Raw genomic sequence first — 21,573 nt, 5'->3', positions numbered from 1 at the left:
TAGCCTCGCCCTAGGAGTCTGGCCCGCTTTCTAGTACTCGCAAAGATGCGCCGGAGCTAAGCTTCTCCAGGGTTAGAGGTATCGCTTTTTCTCTTTGTAATTGGTTGCTCAGAACCTCCGCCCTCAATAATTTGCCTATGGTGGAGGGGCAGCAGGCCAGCTCCCGCCCCATCTCTGGTGATTGGCATAGGACTTGGCTCGTCCCCGCCCCCGTTTGACTGACGGCTGGGCTCCGGCACCTCCTTCAGTCCCTGGGCGCTCGCTGGCGGGGGTGGCTGGGACCGTTAGCTCGCCAGGCTGGCAGGCTCCGGGCCGCTACTCCACTAGCGGCTGGGATGGAGACCTTGCGAGCGCAGCGACTGCAGCCTGGAGTGGGCACGAGCGGGAGGGGCACTCTGCGAGCGCTTCGGCCCGGAGTGACTGGGGCCGCGGCTGCCACCGCCACACCCCCAGCGGGCCCCCCGCCGGCCCCGCCGCCCCCCGCACCGCCCCCGCCGCCTCTGCTTCTGTCCGGGGCCGCCGGGCTGCCGCTGCCCCCCGGCGCCGCAGGCAGCCCTGTGGTACTGCGGGAGGCCGTGGAGGCCGTGGTGAGAAGCTTCGCCAAACACACGCAGGGCTATGGCCGAGGTGAGTCTGCGGGGTCTGGCCTCCTCCGGGACACCCTCTCTGTAAGGGAGCTGTGCTCCCACAGTCCTCTGGATCGCTTTTCCTGGCTCAGAGCCCTCACATGCATTTCCTTTTGGGGAGTTTCCTTCAGGGCTGCACACACAGAGACATGCACACGCACAGACGCGCATATTCATACACACGTTTAAGCCTCTCACCCCTCCCCTTTATTGAGTTACTACTATATTCTCCAGGGACCCGTTTTTACAGATGTAGCCTTCTTTTCTTCCCAATCTTTTCCTCTTTAGAAATGGACTTCCTCCTGTAGCTTAGTGCTTTAACATCTCTCTGCCTTTACAGACCAGTCCCCATTGTGTGGGATCCTATCCTTTATCTCAGGACCAAGACATTTCTCAGCCACATCCTCTCAGTCTGTCTTCTGTGATCTCAGCAATTCCTGGGCTCCGGCTAATTTACTCTATCTCCTTAACCTTGACTTTTAAATTCTTTTCTTACTTATGTCACTCTGAGATTTCCAGTGCAACTTCAGATTTACTGGGGAATTAGGCAGGGCTTTCACAAGTCACCTGTAAATTGTGCTTTTAAATTTGGACCCCTGCCAGCTTCCTGTGACTTAGTGCCCTGCTTCGGTGTCTTTTTAAGTATGGAGCCTCACAATTCCAGCCTCTCTGTCTGTCTGGCTCTGTTTTCCTGGCCCTTGCCCAGGAACTGAGGATAAATCCCAGGTCTTGGCTCTCTCAATGTTAAATTCAGTGGAAATGAGCCAGACAGAAACCCTATTTCCTTTAGAAATCTTCATCTTAAACACGCCTAATTTCCCAGGTTTCTGAAAAGGGGGATGTGAGGATTTTCTTTGTTGTTTGTGTTTAACCAGTGCAGGATATCATGCGTTTGAGTTCCAAGATTTATAGTGTAAAAAGAAATATATAGTAAGGGATGTGGGGTACAGAATTCAGGTCTGAAATTTCTGAGACATCACTTTTCTCTGCATGGTTAAGTCCTGCTTGACCTGGAAGTGACTGTGTCTCTAACTTTCTAGTTTGTCTCTTTAGGACAGAGAAAGGTTGCAGGGCTTTCTCGTAATGACTTTTTTTTCTTCCTGAGAAAGTGCAGTGAGAGGAGCATACACAAAGGCTTTGGAGTCAGACAAGTCTGGATTAAATCCCAGATTAAATCTCTGTCACTTGCCAGCTATGTCTCTGTGGAAGAGACTTAACTTCACTGAGCTTTGATTTCCTTTGGAATTATTGTCTCAATAAATGATATATTGCACCTGACAGATATAATGTGTACTTTAAAAATGATAAATATCCTCTCAAGCTTATTGGTTCATTTCTTTGGAAAGAATACATATTTTCTCTCACTGTTAAATCCTAACAGTGTAAAACCAATGATTCCTATAAAAACATTTTAAGATCCATTTTGCTTTATTTGCACAATGATACATTTCCCATCAGTTTCCCTTTGTTCTTTAACATTTTAAACTGCTACCAAGGGGCTGGCACTCTCCTAGATGCTGGGAATACAAATGCATATTATCTTGAAATTCATCATGAGGGAATTTAATTGTTTTTTTTTTCTAGTTTAACACCTAGATTTAACAGGGCAATGGAATTGCCATTAGCTATTGTCCTGTTACTTCATGCCTCTTTTAAATTGAGACCAAAGGAAGGTCTTTGCTTCTGAGCATAGGAATAGCAACCCTAAATCTGAAGCCTTCTTCCTAGAATCGTATAGGTGTTTATTAAAATTGTAGAGGAGTGACTTTTTTTTTTTTTTTTTTGGTCTGTGTTACCTCAAGAGGCTATGGTTTAAACTGAGCATCCTGGAAAAACTTTTTCATTTCCTTAGAAAGTATGAGGGTGAGGGTACAAGAGAATTATACTGACAAAGAGCAACTGGTTAGCATTCAGACTCTCTAGCAGTTCAGTCCTCCAGCTTGCCTGCCTCCCACCACAGTCCTTCTCATTATTTTTCAGTTTCTCATTTCCAGCCTGGGTGTCCAGCCAGTACTTTGGGAAAGTTTGGCAGATAGTTCAGCTTCAGGCAAGCAGAATCTCTGCCGATTTGGCTCAGAAGACTTTCACCACATGGAATCACTTACTCTGCTTCAATTAATAGGCAAAACTGCCACTGGCCTGTGTCCACACACCCTTGTGACTGATGGCATGATATTTGGGGGCTGGCTCTATTCCCCTGCATAAAATTTACTTTAGTCTTTGCCCAGACCAGTCCTCAATCCAGCAATGCTTTACTGGATTATCTTCAATTCAGATCTTTCATCTTCCTCCTGACTGCTCCAAATTCACCTTTTCCAGGCATGGTCTTTAGATTTACCTTCACTCCTGTAGGCTCTCAGCACTAGATTCTTCTGTTATCTCACTTATTTGTCCTGTATCTCTCCCTGAAGTCCCCACTCATGATGCACACCTAGCTCAGTATGCTGTAGGATCTTAATCAGTTTAGTGCACAGGATTTGGAATCAGAATCTGGCCCTGTCAAATAGTGGCTGTGTAATCTTGGATATGGCAACCCACTCCAGTACTCTTGCCTAGAAAATTCCATGGATGGAGGAGCCTGGTGGGCTACAGTCCATGGAGTCACAAAGAGTCGGACATGACTGAGCGACTTTACTGTACTTCACTTTTAATCTTGGATAAATTACTTTCTCTCTCTAGGCCTCACCTTTTCCATTCATTCAGTTAATGAATATTTATTGATCACCGAGGTGAACAAGAAACTCAGTCCCTATCTTCATGGCGCTCACAGTCCACTTTATAGAGCATATGTGAGAATTAATGATGCAATAAAACAGGACAGTACAGCAGAAAGAGGACTGGTTTGGGAGGCAAACAAACATTGGTTCTAAATTCTGGTTCTACCACTGTGGTCTGTTTCCTAACTTGTTCACCATTTGTTCAGTGGGTATTACAATGCCTATCTTAATAGTTCTGTGTGGATTAAATGAATGCATGCAGCAGCTAGTTAGTACTTAATGGGTGGTTGCTATTATTATGCATGTGGAAATGCTTTGAAAGCTGTGCATTTGATAGGTACTGTTAGCATTACCATTTACCCCCTTTCCACATGGCATAGACCCCTTCTAATGACTCACAGCTGGTAATCTCTAAGCTGGCGCAATTGCCTGAACAACCAAGTTGCTTTCCTTGTTCTGTAACTTCTGTGTTACCCTCTTCAAACCTATCTTTTAAAAAGTTATTGCTGTCCCATGGGACTTTCCTGGTGGTCCAGTGGCTAAGACTTCTCACTTCCAATGCAGGGAACCAGGTTTTGATCCCTGGTCAGGGAACTAGATTCCCACATGCTGCAACTAAAGATCCTCTGCAGCCAAATAAATAAAATTATTGCTATCCTTTTATATCACATATGGTTACATGATTGGAAATTCAGCCCAGCTACTCCACTAGGTTGAACAAATGAATCTTATGTGGTATTTTCTGTTTAGTTGTTCCTTTTCCTCAGAATCACAGACAGCTTCTTTGTTCTAAGTGACAATGTAGTTATTAATGAAATGATTGGTCTGGATATTTCCAATGTTTGAAGTGTAGGATTAGACCCTGTATTCGTTTCCTGTGGCTGCTCTAACAAATTATCACACACTTAGCTTAAAACAGAAGAAATTTATTCTCTCATAGTTCTAAAGCCCAGAAGTTAAAAATCAGTATCACTGGGCCACAGTCAAGGTGTCACATCAGGCCTGTGTTCCCTCCAGAGGCTCTAGGGGAGAATCTGTTTCTTTGCCTCTTCCAGCTTCCAGAATTCCCTGGTTTGTAACAGCATCATTCTAATCCCTGTCTCCATGTTCCTGCTGCTTTCTCCTCTTCTGTTTTTCATCAAGTCTCCTTCCCTAAGGACCCCTGGGATTACATTTAGGACCCACCAAGGTAATCCATGATAATTTCTCCATCTCAGATCCCTAACTTAATCACATCTGCAGAATCTTTGCCACATAAGGTAACATTCACAGGTTCCAAGGATTAGGACACGAACCCCTTGGCAGGGTGCATAATTCCACTTACCATAGTCCTCTCCCAAAGTCACTGTCACTTTTCAGTCCCTCCCTTCTGGAGACTGTGCAGTGTGGGCTATTCAGGGGTACCTTCTACAAACTGAAATAGGAAGTCAGATGAAATATTGTTAACCAGTTTCCCTATCTTCATAGTAACATGAATTAAGCCAGGTCACACTATTCTTACAAATAGCTGTGAAAAGAAGAGAAGCAAAAAGCAAAGGAGAAAAGGAAAGATATAAGCATCTGAATGCAGAGTTCCAAAGAATAGCAAGGAGAGATAAGAAAGCCTTCCTCAGCGATCAATGCAAAGAAATAGAGGAAAAGAACAGAATGGGAAAGACTAGAGATCTCTTCAAGAAAATTAGAGATACCAAGGGAACATTTCATGCAAAGATGGGCTCGATAAAGGACAGAAATGGTATGGACCTAACAGAAGCAGAGGATATTAAGAGGTGGCAAGAATACACAGAAGAACTGTACAAAAAAGATCTTCACGACCAAGATAATCACGATGGTGTGATCACTCACCTAGAGCCAGACATCCTGGAATGTGAAGTCAAGTGGGCCTTAGAAAGCATCACTACGAACAAAGCTAGTGGAGATGATGGAATTCCAGTTGAGCTATTTCAAATCCTGAAAGATGATGCTGTGAAAGTGCTGCACTCAATATGTAAGCAAATTTGGAAAACTCAGCAGTGGCCACAGGACTGGAAAAGGTCTGTTTTCATTCCAATCCCAAAGAAAGGCAGTACCAAAGAATGCTCAAACTACTGCACAATTGCACTCATCTCACACGCTAGTAAAGTAATGCTCAAAATTCTCCAAGCCAGGCTTCACCATGGAAGTGAACTGTGAACTTCCAGATGTTCAAGCTGGTTTTAGAAAAGGCAGAGGAACCAGAGATCAAATTGCCAACATCTGCTGGATCATGGAAAAAGCAAGAGAGTTCCAGAAAAACATCTATTTCTGCTTTATTGACTATGCCAAAGCCTTTGACTGTGTGGATCACAATAAACTGTGGGAAATTCTTAAAGAGATGGGAATACCAGACCACCTGACCTGCCTCTTGAGAAACCTATATGCAGGTCAAGAAGCAACAGTTAGAACTGGACATGGAACAACACACTGGTTCCAAATAGGAAAAGGAGTACATCAAGGCTGTATACTGTCACCCTGCTTATTTAACTTCTATGCAGAGTACATCATGAGAAACGCTGGGCTGGAAGAAGCACAAGCTGGAATCAAGATTGCCAGGAGAAATATCAATAACCTCAGATATGCAGATGACACCACCCTTATGGCAGAAAGTGAAGAGAAGCTAAAGAGCCTCTTGATGAAAGTGAAAGAGGAGAGTGAAAAAGTTGGCTTAAAGCTCAACATTCAGAACACAAAGATCATGGCATCTGGTCCCATCACTTCATGGGAAGTGGATGGGGAAACAGTGGAAACAGTGTCAGACTTTATTTTGGGGGGCTCCAAAATCACTGCAGATGGTGATTGTAGCCATGAAATTAAAAGACACTTACTCCTTGGAAGGAAAGTTATGACCAACCTAGATAGCATATTCAAAAGCAGAGACATCACTTTGCCAACAAAGGTCCATCTAGTCAAGGCTATGGTTTTTCCAGTGGTCTTGTATGGATGTGAGAGTTGGACTGTGAAGAAAGCTGAGCGCTGAAGATTTGATGCTTTTGAACTGTGGTGCTGGAGAAGACTCTTGAGAGTCCCTTGGACTGCAAGGAGATCCAACCAGTCCATCCTAAAGGAGATCAGTCCTGGGTGTTCATTGGAAGGACTGATTCTATAGCTGAAACTCCAATACTTTGGCCACCTCATGTGAAGAGTTGACTCATTGGAAAAGACTCTGATGCTGGGAGGGATTGGGGGCAGGAGGAGAAGGGGACTACAGAGGATGAGATGGCTGGATGGCATCACCAACCCAATGGACATGAGTTTGAGTGAACTCCAGGAGTTGGTAATGGACAGGGAGGCCTGGTGTACTGAGATTCATGGGGTCACAAAGAGTCGGACACGACTGAGCGACTGAACTGACTGACTGACTGACACTATTCTTACCATCTTGTATGATCAGAGAGAACCTTCTCACTCACTTAATTTCATTATCTATTTATCCATGCTGCCCCACTATAAAATTGTTTATTTTTATAAAATTTTTTATTATAGTTTCATGTGTTGTTTTAGTATTTTTACTCTGGTGTGTGTGCACTCTCTCTTACCACTTAGACATTCATCTAATATTTTATCTCCTAAGGGAAAAACCAAAAGTATTCTCTTTCATGTTTTGTTCAAAATTATGGTACAAACACTTAAATATTCCTCACTACCTTGGTCTTTCCTGTCCCTTTTAGCCCAGAATCTATCAGTGACCTCCAAATACCAATTGTAGCTGTCAGATGTGTATGTCTCAGTAATTGCTACCCTTCTACCTCACTGACCTTTAGCCATCCTTATGCAAGCCATTATATCCATGGTTTGTCACTGAAAATCTGATAAAAACTATGAGCATTCTCCTACCATGCACACGCACACACACGCACACACAGAGACATGCTTAATTTTACTTAGAGTTTTGAAGGTCTTGTGAACCCCTATGAAGTTCAACCACTGAGTGGACTTTGGACCCTGGGTTAAGATTCCCAAGTTGGAAAAAACATTGGCATCAGGTTCTGCTACAGTTGTGTGACCTCAACAAATCACTTACCCTTCCTTAGCCTGAGATAGACTAGATAACCTCTCAAGTCCCTTTTAGCTCTAGAAATGAATGGGCCTCGTGGGCTTCCCTGGTGGTTCAGACGGTAAAGAATCTGCTTGCGATGCCGGAGACCCAGGTTTGATTCCTAGCCAGGGAAGATGCCCTAGAGAAGGAAATGGCAGGGAAGATTCAATATTCTTGCCTGGAGAATTTCATGGACAGAGGAGCCTGGTGGGCTACAGTCCACAGGATCGCAAAGGGCTGGACACAACTGAGCAACTAACACTTATGAGCATTTTCAAATGCAGATCACAATTCATTGCCTTTTTCCCTGATCATTTGCCCAATTTCTCATTTCATACTCACATTTCTGAAATAAGACTCCCTATTTCATTTGGCTTTGAGTAATTTTTTTTTTAAAGCCCTATACTCTATGCCAAAAGGGATTTAACTGGATAGAGAATGGTCATGTGCTTTTTAATAGGACCTTCCCCATTATAGCAGTCTTCTCCCCTTCCTCTTTATTTCAGTATTCTCCTTGTTTGAATGCCATAGGACCTGTCACCCAGCACGTTGTGCTAGATTGCCTCAAAGAGGGAACTGAGCCTGAAAAGATCTCAATGAAAAGAACAAAGCTTTCTGGGCAGCAATGACCTTTGAAGAGTCCCTGCTAAAACTAAGGGTGGGAAAGAGAAAGTTTCCTTTTCATGCTGTGTTTTAATGGAAGAATGAACATTTTAAAAAGTCAGTTAAATATAGGGTATTAGTTAAGAGCTTATCCTGCTTTTCAAACCCTCGTTGGTACATGGAGCGCTTGCTTCAGTTGCAGAGCAGTAAGATAAGTTATTATTGTCCATTTTGAACACCTTCATGGCAAGAAACGTGTGTTACTCGTCTTGGCATCTCTAATGTCTGGAATAGAGCTGTGCATCTATTGAGTGCTCAACATTTTGCTCAGTGTGTAGGTGGCAGCCATGAAAATGTGCTGGTTAATATCTGGTGCTGCAGGGAGCATAATTGACTGACAGCCTTAAACTGCTGTCCCCTCTGAGTTCATCACCAGGTTTGCATTGAGGCCATACACCCTGTCGGCTGCTCTGTCAGTGACTGAGCACAGCAGGGGTGCTAACTCAGGCACATCCTGAGATGTGGGATTCCTTTGGTTTGAGTACCTGGCCAGACCTTTCTTGGAACTGTGCTGCAGTCTGAGACTCTCATATCCACACTTCCTGCCTTGCCTCTCTTCTTCCACAGGTGTCAGACCGTGAACCTGGTCTGAAGGCTCTCCCTTCTCCTTCTTCCTCCCCAACAAATTTCTTGCATGTCTGACTCATCTTGGTGTCTTCTCCTTGTCAGACCTTAACTCACATAATATAGTAGAATTAACAAGTCCTTGTTGTAACAAAGGGTGGAGAGTGGTCATGGAAGATATTGGTGAATGTGTGTGATCATTTATTGCTATGAGGCTTTTAGTTAAAGCCATTTGAAATTTTGGCACTCTAGAGTCAAAGAGATCCTTTCCAAAGGCAAACTGATTTTATCCTGCCATCCATTTAAAAACCCTTCAGTAGCTTCCCATTGCTCCAGGATAAAGCCAGTATTCTAACATGACCCATCACATCTGACCTGATCTGGCCCTGGCTTTTTTTTTTCTCTTGCAACCTCATCTTGCATTATATTACCCCTCACTGTCTCTTTTCTGTCCATACTAGTCCCCTTGTTCATTGTACTTCCTGCTGCTACAGAGCCATTGTCCATGCTATTTCTTCTGTTCAGAGCACTTTTCTCTCACCTTTTTGCCTAGTGATACTTATATCTGAGCTTAAATACTACCTTGTCGGTGTAATATTTAATATTTATTCTTAGCCAGCTGACTAATTGTGGAATAATCTACTTGTACTTTGTCAGGTAGTAACAATGGTATGCTGACCTTGGAAACTCTGGCCTCCAATATTTATGCTGTTCTCTTTTGGTGTCTAAGACTAACCAAAATGTGAACTAGAGAGGTGAGGGAAGTATATTCTGGTCTTCCTATGCAAATGAACTTAATTACAGCCTTGGCTTATTAATTTAAATGCTTTTAAATGGTGATAGGTGGGGATCTAGGAAGGAGTAGTCTCTTAACGTAAGTACGGGTTACAGATAGTGTATTGAAGCAGAGCACCATGTGGAAGCATTCTTATTGCTGAACTGAACTACTTCTCTTTTTATAGTGAATGTGGTGGAGGCACTTCAGGAATTCTGGCAGATGAAACAGTCACGAGGGGCTGACTTGAAGAATGGGGCCCTAGTGGTTTATGAGATGGTTCCCGCCAACAGTCCTCCCTATGTCTGTTATGTCACCCTGCCTGGGGGAAGTTGCTTTGGGAGTTTCCAGGTAAGAGCTGGGAGGCAAATGTAGCAGAGATAAATCCGTAGGTGCTAGTGGTGGCTTTCTCTATCACTTTGGTCATTAAATCTAGGTCCAAAGTCACCTATTTGAGGACTTGGACCAGTTCTGGGTAAATCATTCTAATGAGTATCTGAGGCTCATTTTATCAGAAAACAACCTTGGTAGCATGCTTTTCTTTTTAGTGTGTGCGCTAAGTCGCGTCAATCGTGCCTGACTCTTTGAGATCCTATGGAGCCTGCCAAGCTCTGCTATTCATGGGATTCTCCAGATAAGAATACTGGAGTGGGTTGTCATGCCCTCCACCACTGGGTTTGAGTTTTTTTTAATTTATTTATTTTTTAATTGAAAGATAATTTGCTTTATAGGATTTTGTTGTTTTTGTCAAATGGGTCTGAATTTTTGAAAGCTGAAAGAGAAGCAAACTACTGGCACCTAACTCGTGTTCTGATCTGGCTTCCAGGTTCCTGCTCTCTCTTTTTGAGGACATAGGATAATATCCATCGCCCGCACTACTTCTTCATAGGCTGTGGCCAAGGAAGGCAGTGTTTGAGTTCTCTAAGAAATCAAAGGAGAAGGACTATGTATGGTGGAAATAGTACTCATCCAAGAGTTAGCATATCCAAATTCTCATTCCCCTGACTGCTAGCAGGGCAAGTCAAGTAATTTCTATGGGCCTTGGTTTCTCCATCTATAACATGAAGGAGACAGAGTAGATTATTTCTAGCCAGTATTTCTGGTACTAACATTCTACAATTATATAAAAGACTTGTATATGATGATGAAAAGAGTTGATGCTATTGTAGGGTAACAAGAAATTTGACCAGTGTGAATATTATCATCAAAGATGAATTTTTCACATTGTAGACAGGAAAGTAGCTTCCTGAAATGTCAACTTAGAGCCTGAATAGGAATTTAGGGAGGAGACTAGACACTTTTGTTCTGTTTTCCGTATGGCTTGAATAACCCTTAGACAAAGTTATACCCTCTGCTATGTGCTTCCATAGCACCTTGAACTTCCCCTGTCAAATTACTTACCACAACATATCGTTATTGAGTGTTTCTCTCTCCTAGTGGACTATGCTCTATGGTGGCAGAGACAGTGTCTGTCTTCTGTCTTCTTTCTTATTTGGTTTTAAATCTCTACCGTCCAACTCAGTGCCCAGCACAGAATAGACATTCAATAAATCTGTTGCACGAATGAGTGCCATTGTAGCTCAGTTGCAGTTTCAAATAGAAACTGTCCAAAGGGAGCTTCATTTCAAATCGGGTGACTAAATGTTTCTCTCAGAAACCCAGCCATTTCAGAGAAATAAATATGTGCCCAAGATAACTAATTTTTATCTTTTGCTTCTAGAAAATAAGATCTTTCCTTCCTTCTCCTACCTCATCATACCGTTGAATAAAGATTTAATAATCTTATGGTGATGCCACAAGTGAGTGGAAGTCACTCAGTCGTGTCCAACTCTTTGAGACCCCATAGACTATAGTCCATGGAATTCTCCAGGGCAGAATACTGGAGTGGGTAGCCTTTCCCTTCTCCAGGATGCCCCAAACTGGGGCATTCAATTTCTGTTATTTCCTGAAAGAGTAGAATTATCTCTCTTGGCCTCTTTTAGCTTATATCTTTTATATCCACTTTGGCAGGTGAGATTTCTCCTGCTGGTTTTCTTCATAGATGATTTTTTGGAAAGAGCACCATACAGTAGCATGGGCGGCAGACTAATAAATAGTGAGAGAAGCGGAAACAGAAACTGCATGAGCAAGAAGCTGTAGGGTTAATGTACCAAACTCCGTATGCTGTCTCAGAGAGACCTGTCAGCCAAAAGAAATTGGGAATTACTGAAATTAAGGATGGCTAAGTAGCAAACATAATCTGGTCTACTTTAAAAAATTACATCGCGTTCTTTAATCCTAATCATAAATGACAAAGGCCACAGAGGCCTTTGAAACAGCCAGTAAAAATGAATTTTAAAGGTGGCTAGGAATGGCAACCCACTCCAGTATTCTTGCCTGGAGAATCCCAGGGACGGGGGAGCCTGGTGGGCTGCCGTCTGTGGGGTCACACAGAGTCGGACACGACTGAAGCAACTTAGCAGCAGCAGGGATCTGAAGTTGAGCGATTCAAGACTTTTCAAAATCAGACTTTCTTTTTGATACATATGTTGGATACAGTGTAAAAACATGAGTTAATTTTTAATTTATTCTTGTTTTCCTCAAGTCAGCTTTTCTTTCCCTAGCTACCTCTTTTCTCTTTGCCTCCACTAGGAGGGGGTGGAGGAGAGACTATAAAATCCTTCCTCAGACCTTAGACTCCATTCAGGGATAGTTCCTTGGCTCATTGCATTAGTGGGGAAAGTGCCTGCACATAGCTAAGGGTTGAAGTCCAAGAATCCTAAATGGGTGCTTCGGATAGAGACTAGAGGGCTCCTCTGCAGAAGCAGCCTAGATACAGCTTTGTTCTAATCTTAGGTTATCTAGAGGGATTAAAAAAAAATCTTGCCCATCTCGTCTACAGAATAAAAGTACACGATACAGATTTCTAACAGACTGGCCAGAATCTGGCTTTTGAGTAATTAATTCGGTTGACAGCTTAAACAGAGGTACTTTTCGTATCCAGTGATTATATGCTGACTTCAGCAATCTTCTCCAGCCTGCCTTCAATTTGGTATGAGCTACAGCTGTCTCCAGTTCCTTAATGACTCCAGGATGTTGAATCAAACTTATGCTTCCAAGTGCCCCGACCATTTTACAATAAAAACTTTGGAGGGTGTGTAGAACAAACTGCCTTTTGCAAAGAGTATCCAAGTGTTGTCTGTGCCAAGTGTTTCCCTCCGCTTCTTCCTTCCTCTCTCTCAGATACACATATACACATATTTTCTCTGTTTACTGCCTAGTTTTGTCCCACAAAAGCTGAAGCCCGGCGGAGTGCTGCAAAGATTGCACTAATGAACTCTGTGTTTAATGAACATCCTTCCAGAAGAATCACTGATGAGTTCATTGAGAAGAGTGTCTCTGAGGCCCTGGCATCTTTCAATGTAAGTTACTTGGAGTTGGAAAGGAGGAGAGTGGGGGATGGGAGAATTGGCTGATTGTGAAATCTTGTGTATTACTAGGAAACAGGGCATGAATTCTTAGTTTTCTTTCCTGTCTAAATTTCTGTTCTGTTTATTTTCTGTCAGTCTTTTGTATTACATGCTCCAAATGCTTCAGTCTCTAAATCTGTGTATGTCTTTGTTATTTTGTCTCTTTCATTATGCCTCTGGTATCTAGAAATATTTATTTCAAGATTTATGGACTTTTAGAGATATTATAAAATAAAAATTGAACCGGAATTTCACTTTTCCCAATTTTGGTTTAAGACCTACTCCCTTTTTCCCTCACTCTTTTTTTATACAACTGTTTTTATTGTCACTTGTTTCCTGCCTCCATTACTTCATCTTGTTAATAAAGAACATGTTACAATATAAGTGTCTTGTCTTTTCATGTTTCTAGGAATGTGGAGGATAATTTATTTACTCTCTTTAAAAAGAACATCTCTTCTTTCAAATGATAATGACAATGATGATAACCATAGCAAATCCTAACTGAGTATTTATTTTGTACCAGGGACTATTCTAGGGGATTTATATGTAGTTTATCTCATTTCATCTTCACAACAGTCCTATGAGGTATGGTGGTGGTGGTGGTTTAATCGCTAAGTTGTGTCTGACTCTTGCGACCTGGTGGACTGTAGCCTGCCAGGCTCCTCTGCCCATGGGATCCTCCAGGCAAGAATACTGGAGTGGGTTGCCATTTCCTCCTCCAGGGCATCTTCCTGACCCAGGAAATGAACCTGGGTCTCCTGCATTGCAGGCAGATTCTTTACCAACTGAGCTATGAGGGAAGCCCTCCTTATGAGGTATAAGTACTATTGATACCCCTCTTTTACAGATGAGGAAATTATAAACACAGAAGTGAAGTTTTGCCTAAAGTAATATAGCTTGTAGATGGTAGAACCAAGACTAGAACCCAAGTCAGCTTACAAACTTTTCTAGCTTAGAGGTACATCTTAAAAATTAGCACTGCTTTCATCCTTCCTCTCAAAAGACCATTGATAGGGAGATAAAGTCAGATCAATTTTCTGTTTCTGTTTTCTTTACATTTAAGATGTAATTACATATACTAAACTGCTTCACTTATCTGTTTCGGAGATTAGTGTTGAACACTTTGACTCATAATCCTTATGTTACCTAGGACCCATCTGTTTTTCTCCTATTACCCTGTCAAGCAGTGTCTGCAGGGAATAAAACATTTTATATTAATCAAATCAGTTAAAGCACATTTTTCAGTCTTAAATCATCTAATGTATTGACATTATAAAATGAAACATTAGTTTGGATTATAGAAAACAGTGCTTATGATCATGGGCTCTGAATTTATTTTGAAATTTTGCTTCTACTTGTTATGTGACTTTGAACAAGTTAGTCTTTTCCAGTTTCCTCATCTGTAAAATAGGATAACAGTTATACCTATCACATAGGATTCTTGGATAAAAGAGATTATGTTCCAGTATTTAGCACATGCTATCTGTTTAGGTGCCTTTGGATGCAAATAATAGAAAAATCTCACTTCAAATTGACTTAATAAATAAAGGAAGGAAATTTATTACCTAACATGATAAGAAGTCTAGAAGTAGGGCAGATTTCAGGACTGGATGATACCATGGATTAAGAATGTCATCATTTAGGACAGCAGCTCCAACCTGGACTTCAAGCCTGAAGACCAGTCCCATTTTGACATAAAGGACGAGTTCTGTTGTCCCATCTGCAGGAGCACACTCTTGGGAGGTTGAAGTGGGGAGATACTCAGGTGCAAAATTTCCTGCAAAATAGCTGTCTGGGAGTCTTGGTCACCAGATCTGAATGAAGCAGACGATTTTTTTTGGTCTGTACTGGGTCTTCATTGTTGTGCACAGGCTTTCTGTAGTTGTGGCAAGTGTGGGCTACTCTCTAGTTGTGGCGCATGGGCTCTTGGCAGGTTAGCTCAGTAGTTATGGTACATGGGCCCTAGAGCATATGGGCCTCAGTGGTTGTGGAGCACAGGCTTAGTTGCTCCTTGGCATGTGGGATCTTCCTGGACCAGTGATCCAACTGAGCCCCTGCATTGGCTAGCAGATTCTCAACACCTGGACCACCAGGGAAGTCCAAAGCAGGCTTTAAAGCCATTTTTATTTATTTATTTATTTACTTTTGGCTGTGCTGGCTCTTTGTTGCTACACAGGCTTTTCTCTAGTTGCAGTGAGTAGGGGCTACTCTCTGGTTATGGTGTGTGGGCTTCCCCCTGGGGTGTTTTCTCTTGTTGCAGAGTACAGTCTCTAGGGAGAGCTGGGCTTCAGTAGTTGCAGCTCCCAGGCTCTAGAGCACAGTCTCAATAGTTGTGCTTTGTTGCTTTGTGGCATGTGGGATCGTCCCGGATCAGGGATCAAACCTGTGTCTTCTGTATTGGCAGGCGGATTCTTTAGCACTGAGCCACGAGGGAAGCATCAAAACAGACTTCTAACCTGGAGGAAAAAAAGAAAAGAGTATCATCTACTGGCCAAAATTCTTTCCATCTTTCCACTCAGCCATCCTCTAGATATTGGCTTTGCCCTTGGGCTGACTCCCCTCAGGGTACAAGACAGAGACAGAGTTCCATTTCAAATACAGAGAAAACTACATTCAGAGACAGAAAGAGACCATCTTTTCTAGTATCTCCTTAGTAGTAAGGACTCTATTCCCAGAGGCTCTCCAGCAGACCTTCCCTCTATCACCCATGCCCAAATCAGTTACAGGCAAAGGAGATTAGGGTTTACCCACTTGGAGTTAGGATAAAATCACTCTTCCCTGAGGTAATTGGGAGATGCATAGGCCCTGTAGTATGGAAGGAAATAGACATTGGGTAGGTCACCCGCAGTATCTGCTACAAAGTGTTTAAGAAATGTAAACTATTATTATTTTCGTGCCACTATTCTTTTTTTTTTATTAACCTCTCAAATTGAGAACTTAGTGGATGTCTCATTAATATCCCAGGGAATTCCCCTTCTCCAAAAAAAATAATTTTCATTTGGTCTTAGCCATGGGTAAAGAGTGATGTCCACATTTTTTGCTTTTAACTTTTGTCCTTTAAAAGTCCTGAATCTGACACTACATTCTGTCTTTTGACAAATCACCTAGCCTCTGTGGTTTTGAATTTCCTCATTTGTAAAATAAGTAGATTAAATTAAATTAATTCTAATTCCTTTCCAATTATATTCTGATGTTCCTATCACTAATCAAGTGTTCTGTGATTAAATGTTTATTGAATAAATGGAGTTCATTTATAACCTTGTTAGGTATAGAAGTATCCTATGAGACGGAACTTGCCAATGTTGGGTCGTGCCATTTGGTATACTCCAGATAGTTTACAGATGTGCCATGATACTGACCCCCTCAACTCTCAGGGGAACTGAGAAAGGCGTGAGGCAGATGGACTCCTCTGCCCCGCAGCCTCTGCTGGTAGCTGTTCTGTGCTGTATCATGGAGGCACTGAATAAGGTATTGCAGTGAACAATTCTAGATAAGATCGAAGATGCTTGCTTCAGAGCCCTAAATGCTAATAATGAAAATCACCACCTTTTCCCTCCCTTCCTCTAGATTTTCACTTCTAAATCCAAATTTTATGATATTTGTTTCACCACAAAGATTTAACCACGCATGGCATGATTATTTCTCATGAGCCACAAAACAAAGTCGGTTGATTTTGAGTAGTTCTGACTTCTTGTTGATTCTAGCACAGTGAAAGCAAAGAATGATAATAAACTAGCACTTATGGTATGCTTACTAAGTGCCTGACATTATTTAAGGTGTGATACATATACAGTAAAACCCCATGATAAAGTATCCCACAATAAACTGAATTTGGATCTAACTTAATTGGCTCCTGACCTCCACCTGATCCCTTTGCTCAAAAAGAGCAGAATTAAGTTCATATCTTGGGAGTTTGGGGATGTATGTGTGGAAATGGCTAGAAAGAGCAGGAAACCTCTTAGGAAGCAAGAGGAGAAAGCTGGATCCCTGTGTTCCCAGTAGTCTCCTGGCCTAATGTTTCTAGATCAGGTTGACAAAAAGGATCACTAGTAAACCAGGAGATGCCTTCATTTTGGAAGTCCCTGCAAGACCCTGGACCTAGAATTATCTTCAATAATACAAAACCACCAACCAAATAGCACAAACCAGAGCCTGTACCAGAATGGATTTGGATTGTGTAACTGGATACCAGGTCCAATATGATAATGCATCTACATTATATGCTTAGAATTGGTAGACTAAATTTATCTTTTTTTTAATTTAAAGTTTTAAAAGAATATCTGTAATCCTTAAAATAATCCTGTAAGATAGATCTATGATTATTCTCATTTTACAAATAAGGTAGCTGGGGAACAGAGAGGTTAAATGACTTCACCAAGACCATAAGAGTAGTCCAGTCCAAGCTCTTAACTTCTATACTGTATTGTTTTTCATACACTCTAGGCTTACAGGTAGGTCAATGTATTTTAACTCGACCCTGGCAGGGTCATGTTGCCAGTAGAAGACACACGAGGCAAATGTCCAGGAGGCCAAACTGCTACCCAGAATTTGCCATGCTTATGATTTTTACAGTCACTCTTTAAAATGCATTTGCTAATTGCCCTCTAGGTTAGTCCAGTCTTATATGCTGAACTCACTCTGTTATTTTAGCTAAATCAAGACTCTCCTCTATGTTTCAGTGCTCTCCCTTTTCTAAAATAGGGAAAATCAGATTGACTTGTCTCTATCACTTAAGTTAAAATGTGTGATGGCTCCAGAGGCCTCTAGGATTGCGCTGAGCAGCAGAATAGCCACTAGCCACATGTAGCTATTGAGCACTTGAATTGAGATATGCTGTAAGATGAAACAGACACCAAATTTTGAAAACTTAGCATAAGGAAAACAACATTTCATTAATAAATTTTATACTAATTATAGTTGACATAATATTTTAAGTATATTAGGTTAAATAAAATATGCTATTAAAATTAATACTATTTGTTTTTACTGTAATATGGCAACTAAATTAAACACGTGACTTGCATTATATTTCTCCTGGACAGTGCTGCTCGAGGTGATAATCCTGACTGAAAATCTATTGTCTTTTCTTTTCCTCTGTTACCAGGGCAACAGGGAGGAAGCTGACAACCCCAATACAGGGATTGGTGCTTTTCGATTTATGTTGGAATCCAACAAGGGCAAGTCAATGTTGGAATTTCAGGTACTATACTATTCCACCTACTTCCCTAGCTCTAATAACATGGATTAGACTGTACACACACACAGACACACACATACACACACACATGCCTCATACTAAGACTCAGTTGGAAAGGAAAGGAGAAAAGGTTATAGAATATTTTTCAAAATATAAATATCTTCCTTCCCCCAAGGCCCCAAGGACATATCAGAGTTGGTATAAGGCATGCTCCCACAAATACATTTTGTGAAAGTTTTCCCATTTAATTATTTTTAAAAAAATCAACATTTAATTGTGTATTTGGGTGCCTCAGGTCTTAGTTGCACCATGCCGGATTTTCATTATGTCATATAGGATCTTTTGTTGGGGTGCGTGGACTCTCTAGTTGTGGCGACCAGGCTTAGTTGCTCTGTTGCATGTGGGATCTTAGTTCCCTGACCAGGGATTGAACCTGCATCCCCCGCATTGCAAGGCAGATTCTTAACCACTGGACCACCAGGGAAGTACTCCCCGCCCCATATTTAATTCTTATGCAACCTCCATATACCACTGTCCTGGCACTTCATATTTTCTTCCTCCAGGAGCTAATGACAGTTTTTCAGCTGCTGCACTGGAATGGCAGCCTTAAGGCCATGAGGGAAAGACAGTGCTCTCGGCAGGTAAGAGTTCCTGTGGATGAGGGGAGACTGGCAGAAGGGCTGTTTTGAGGTGGCTGTTGTGTTATAAATAAGCAGGCCTACCAGGTTGTGAGTCTTGAAAGGCTTACGTAAAGTGCCCACTTCATTCCTATAATCTTAACTGTGATTCTTTTACTCGCCTTGCTTCTCCCACCAGGAGGTTTTCCTGTAAGACTCTCCTCAGAGGACACCAGTGCTGACTTTGGTTAGGACTCAAAGGCTAAGAGTTCCTAGTCCCAGTTGGGTTAATGAGGAATGAACCTTTACTTTGTCTGTGACTTTCACATTCCTCTCCCCCTCCAGGAAGTGTTGGCTCATTATTCACACCGAGCCCTAGATGATGATATTCGCCACCAAATGGCATTGGACTGGGTGAGCCGGGAGCAGAGTGTGCCAGGGGCACTGTCTAGAGAGCTGGCCTCTACTGAGCGGGAGCTGGATGAAGCCCGGCTGGCAGGCAAGGAGCTGCGCTTCCACAAGGAGAAGAAAGATATTCTCATGCTGGCTGCTGGGCAGTTGGGCAATATGCATTCCTCCAACTGCTAGGCATCTACCCACATGCTCGCATCATCTCCAGGCCCGTTTTTTATATGTCCTTTCTAAGACGTAGTGTGATTTCTGTACATACTTTCTCAATTTTATACTTTAAAATATAGATATATATATGTGTGTATGTATAAATTCTACACCTAGATTCCTATTTGCTAAGATATCCCTTTTCTTCTAGTTTTTGGATGTAGTTGCTTTTGAAACATATCCACACTGCTTTACAAGAAGAGCAGGCTGTCTTCAGAGCTTTGTGGACTCTTACACTGCCAGTAACTCTGTGTAGTCATTTCATTTGCACAAAATGACTTACTAGGTGTTCATGTCTCCTTTTAAAATAACAAGGAGCTTGAATAAGGACTGTGAGCCCCACCCTTACCTTCATTCCTACTTTCTCTTGGACCAAACAGAGCATGAAAATGAAAACTTTGGCTTTGGTTTCATCTTGAGCTGGGCCTACTTGGTACCAAGTTGTTCCCTCGGCAACTAGGTTATTTCATAACCTACACCACACCACACTACCACCTTACTTCTCTTCTGCCTCCAAACAGTACTTCATTTTAGGGCTTCCTCACTTTATTATTTGAAAGGGAAGTGGAGAGCTGGTGGTTTCTTAATTTTAAAATCATTGGTGAGAAACTTCCCAGGAAGAAGAGAGGAATTATAAACACAGCCTGCAGGGGTTTATCACCTGTTTTGCTTCTGGGGCATAGATGCCATACCATACCAGAATCTATTGAATGGGTAAGGGTTGAAGTTATCTTTCAATATTCTCTTTTCACTCCTCCTCCCCTGCTCACCAAGCTTAGTTAAACCCTGTCTATAGATCTTTCTGCTGCAAAGATTGGTAGAAGGTAAAACATATTTCCCTTTCTTAAAAACCTCCTCCCATCATTTTGGTTTTTGGAAACATCTGTCCAATTTGGTGAGGGCTATGTTCCTCCTACTCCGATGAAATGGCTACTGTTTATGACCTTAGATGTATATAACTAGATTCACATTGGTGTTCCTCTTTTCTTTCCTTTTCCTCCACAATGATTATTAGAGCATGAGCTGATCAGGAAAATTAGAAGATACTTTGGCATAATGGCACTTCCTAATAGGAACCATGAGAAATTTCAGGAAGGGAAAAAGAATCAATGATCAGCTACTTATGTTTTTAATATGAATACTATTCTCTTCCCTTACCTCTTTTCTGGGTAAAATAGGAGAAAGATGATCTGGAGTATAGCTAAAGCATTCCCCTTTGGGAGAATTTTTTGTACATCTCTCTAAGATATATTTTCTTCTTGTTTCTGTAATCACCTTATACTTTATTATAGCTCAGTGCACTTCCTAAACTTCCTGTAATGACACTTTCCGTTTAACAGTTATACACTTTGCTTTTAGAAATAGGTTAGGAAACAGGCTACAATTTGCACATTTGGATCAGATAGGGAAAAGATGAAAGTCAGCTTTCTTGCTTTTGAAATCATCTTAGTGACCAGTATATATGGGATCAGAGGTAAGGAATCTAACAACAGTTGTATTAGTACTTGAAAGGGATTTCCTTGAATTCTCCAAGCCCCATCTCTGTATTCCATGAAACACATGTAAGGTTGGAGCAGAGGCTCACTGCTTTTAAATAATAGGTGTGTCTATTCAGTTTGTATTTATGTTTATAATCCAGAAATCACAAACCCTCATTTCTCCTTTGCTGATTTCTCTGGGAAGGGGTGTGAATTATGGAAAGAACTTGTCTTTGCATCTCCTTGATTATTTTTCTCAAATACCAACCAGTAAGATCCCAAAGAACTTGGAGAAAAATTGTTCCCTGATATTTCCACTTTTGGTGTTAAATTTTTACTTACCTTTTTAGTACTCTCTATGTATTTTATATGTATAATTTTATATAATTAAAAATAGATTTTTGTCTAGTGAGCCATATCGACTCTTTCTTGAGACCCATGTATCAGAGAAGTTCTAAAATGACCCTCTTAAAAAAAGTTCAAAAAAGAACTTTTCTTAGTATTTTTAGGGTGGAAGAAATAAGATTGTACTGCTGGGAGAAGGCATCTGCCTCCCCTTCTCCAGAAATTTGAGGAGCCTGAATTTGGTTCTTGACCCTTTCTCCTCAAGTTCTGCCCTTTTCCACTAGCAGTCACACCCACTGTGGTGGCTTAAACTCTATCATACACACAGTTCTCAAACCTGTTCCTTCCACCCCAACTTCTTTTGAGCTTTTACATCTGTATTTCCACACATTGCACATTACCACCTGAATGACACAAGCTCTTTGAACTTACTTATCTAAAATAAAACCCATTTCTCCATACATGCTCCT

General features: G+C 41.7%; 1 protein-coding gene across 1 annotated transcript; it reads left to right on the top strand.

Moving 5' to 3' along the window:
* LIX1L (limb and CNS expressed 1 like) lies at positions 232-21,170 on the top strand. Its single transcript, XM_013962464.2, has 6 exons — positions 232-627; positions 9,587-9,750; positions 12,660-12,800; positions 17,953-18,048; positions 18,609-18,686; positions 19,008-21,170. Exons 1-6 carry the CDS (start codon positions 336-338, stop codon positions 19,248-19,250), a joined length of 1,014 nt encoding a protein of 337 aa, XP_013817918.2. The 5' UTR covers positions 232-335; the 3' UTR covers positions 19,251-21,170.

Source organism: Capra hircus, chromosome 3, assembly GCF_001704415.2.
Source record: "Capra hircus breed San Clemente chromosome 3, ASM170441v1, whole genome shotgun sequence".
NCBI classification, from domain to species: Eukaryota; Metazoa; Chordata; class Mammalia; order Artiodactyla; family Bovidae; genus Capra; species Capra hircus.
Note: the sequence above shows the minus strand (reverse complement) of the source record. Positions and strands in the feature narration are given on the sequence as shown.

Coding starts and splice junctions, on each gene's coding strand:
- LIX1L (XM_013962464.2), top strand. CDS start 336: ATGGAGACCTTGCGAGCGCAGCGACTGCAGCCTGGAGTGGGCACGAGC. Junction 628..9,586: donor CACGCAGGGCTATGGCCGAG/GTGAGTCTGCGG, acceptor CTCTTTTTATAG/TGAATGTGGTGGAGGCACTT. Junction 18,049..18,608: donor AGTCAATGTTGGAATTTCAG/GTACTATACTAT, acceptor TTCTTCCTCCAG/GAGCTAATGACAGTTTTTCA.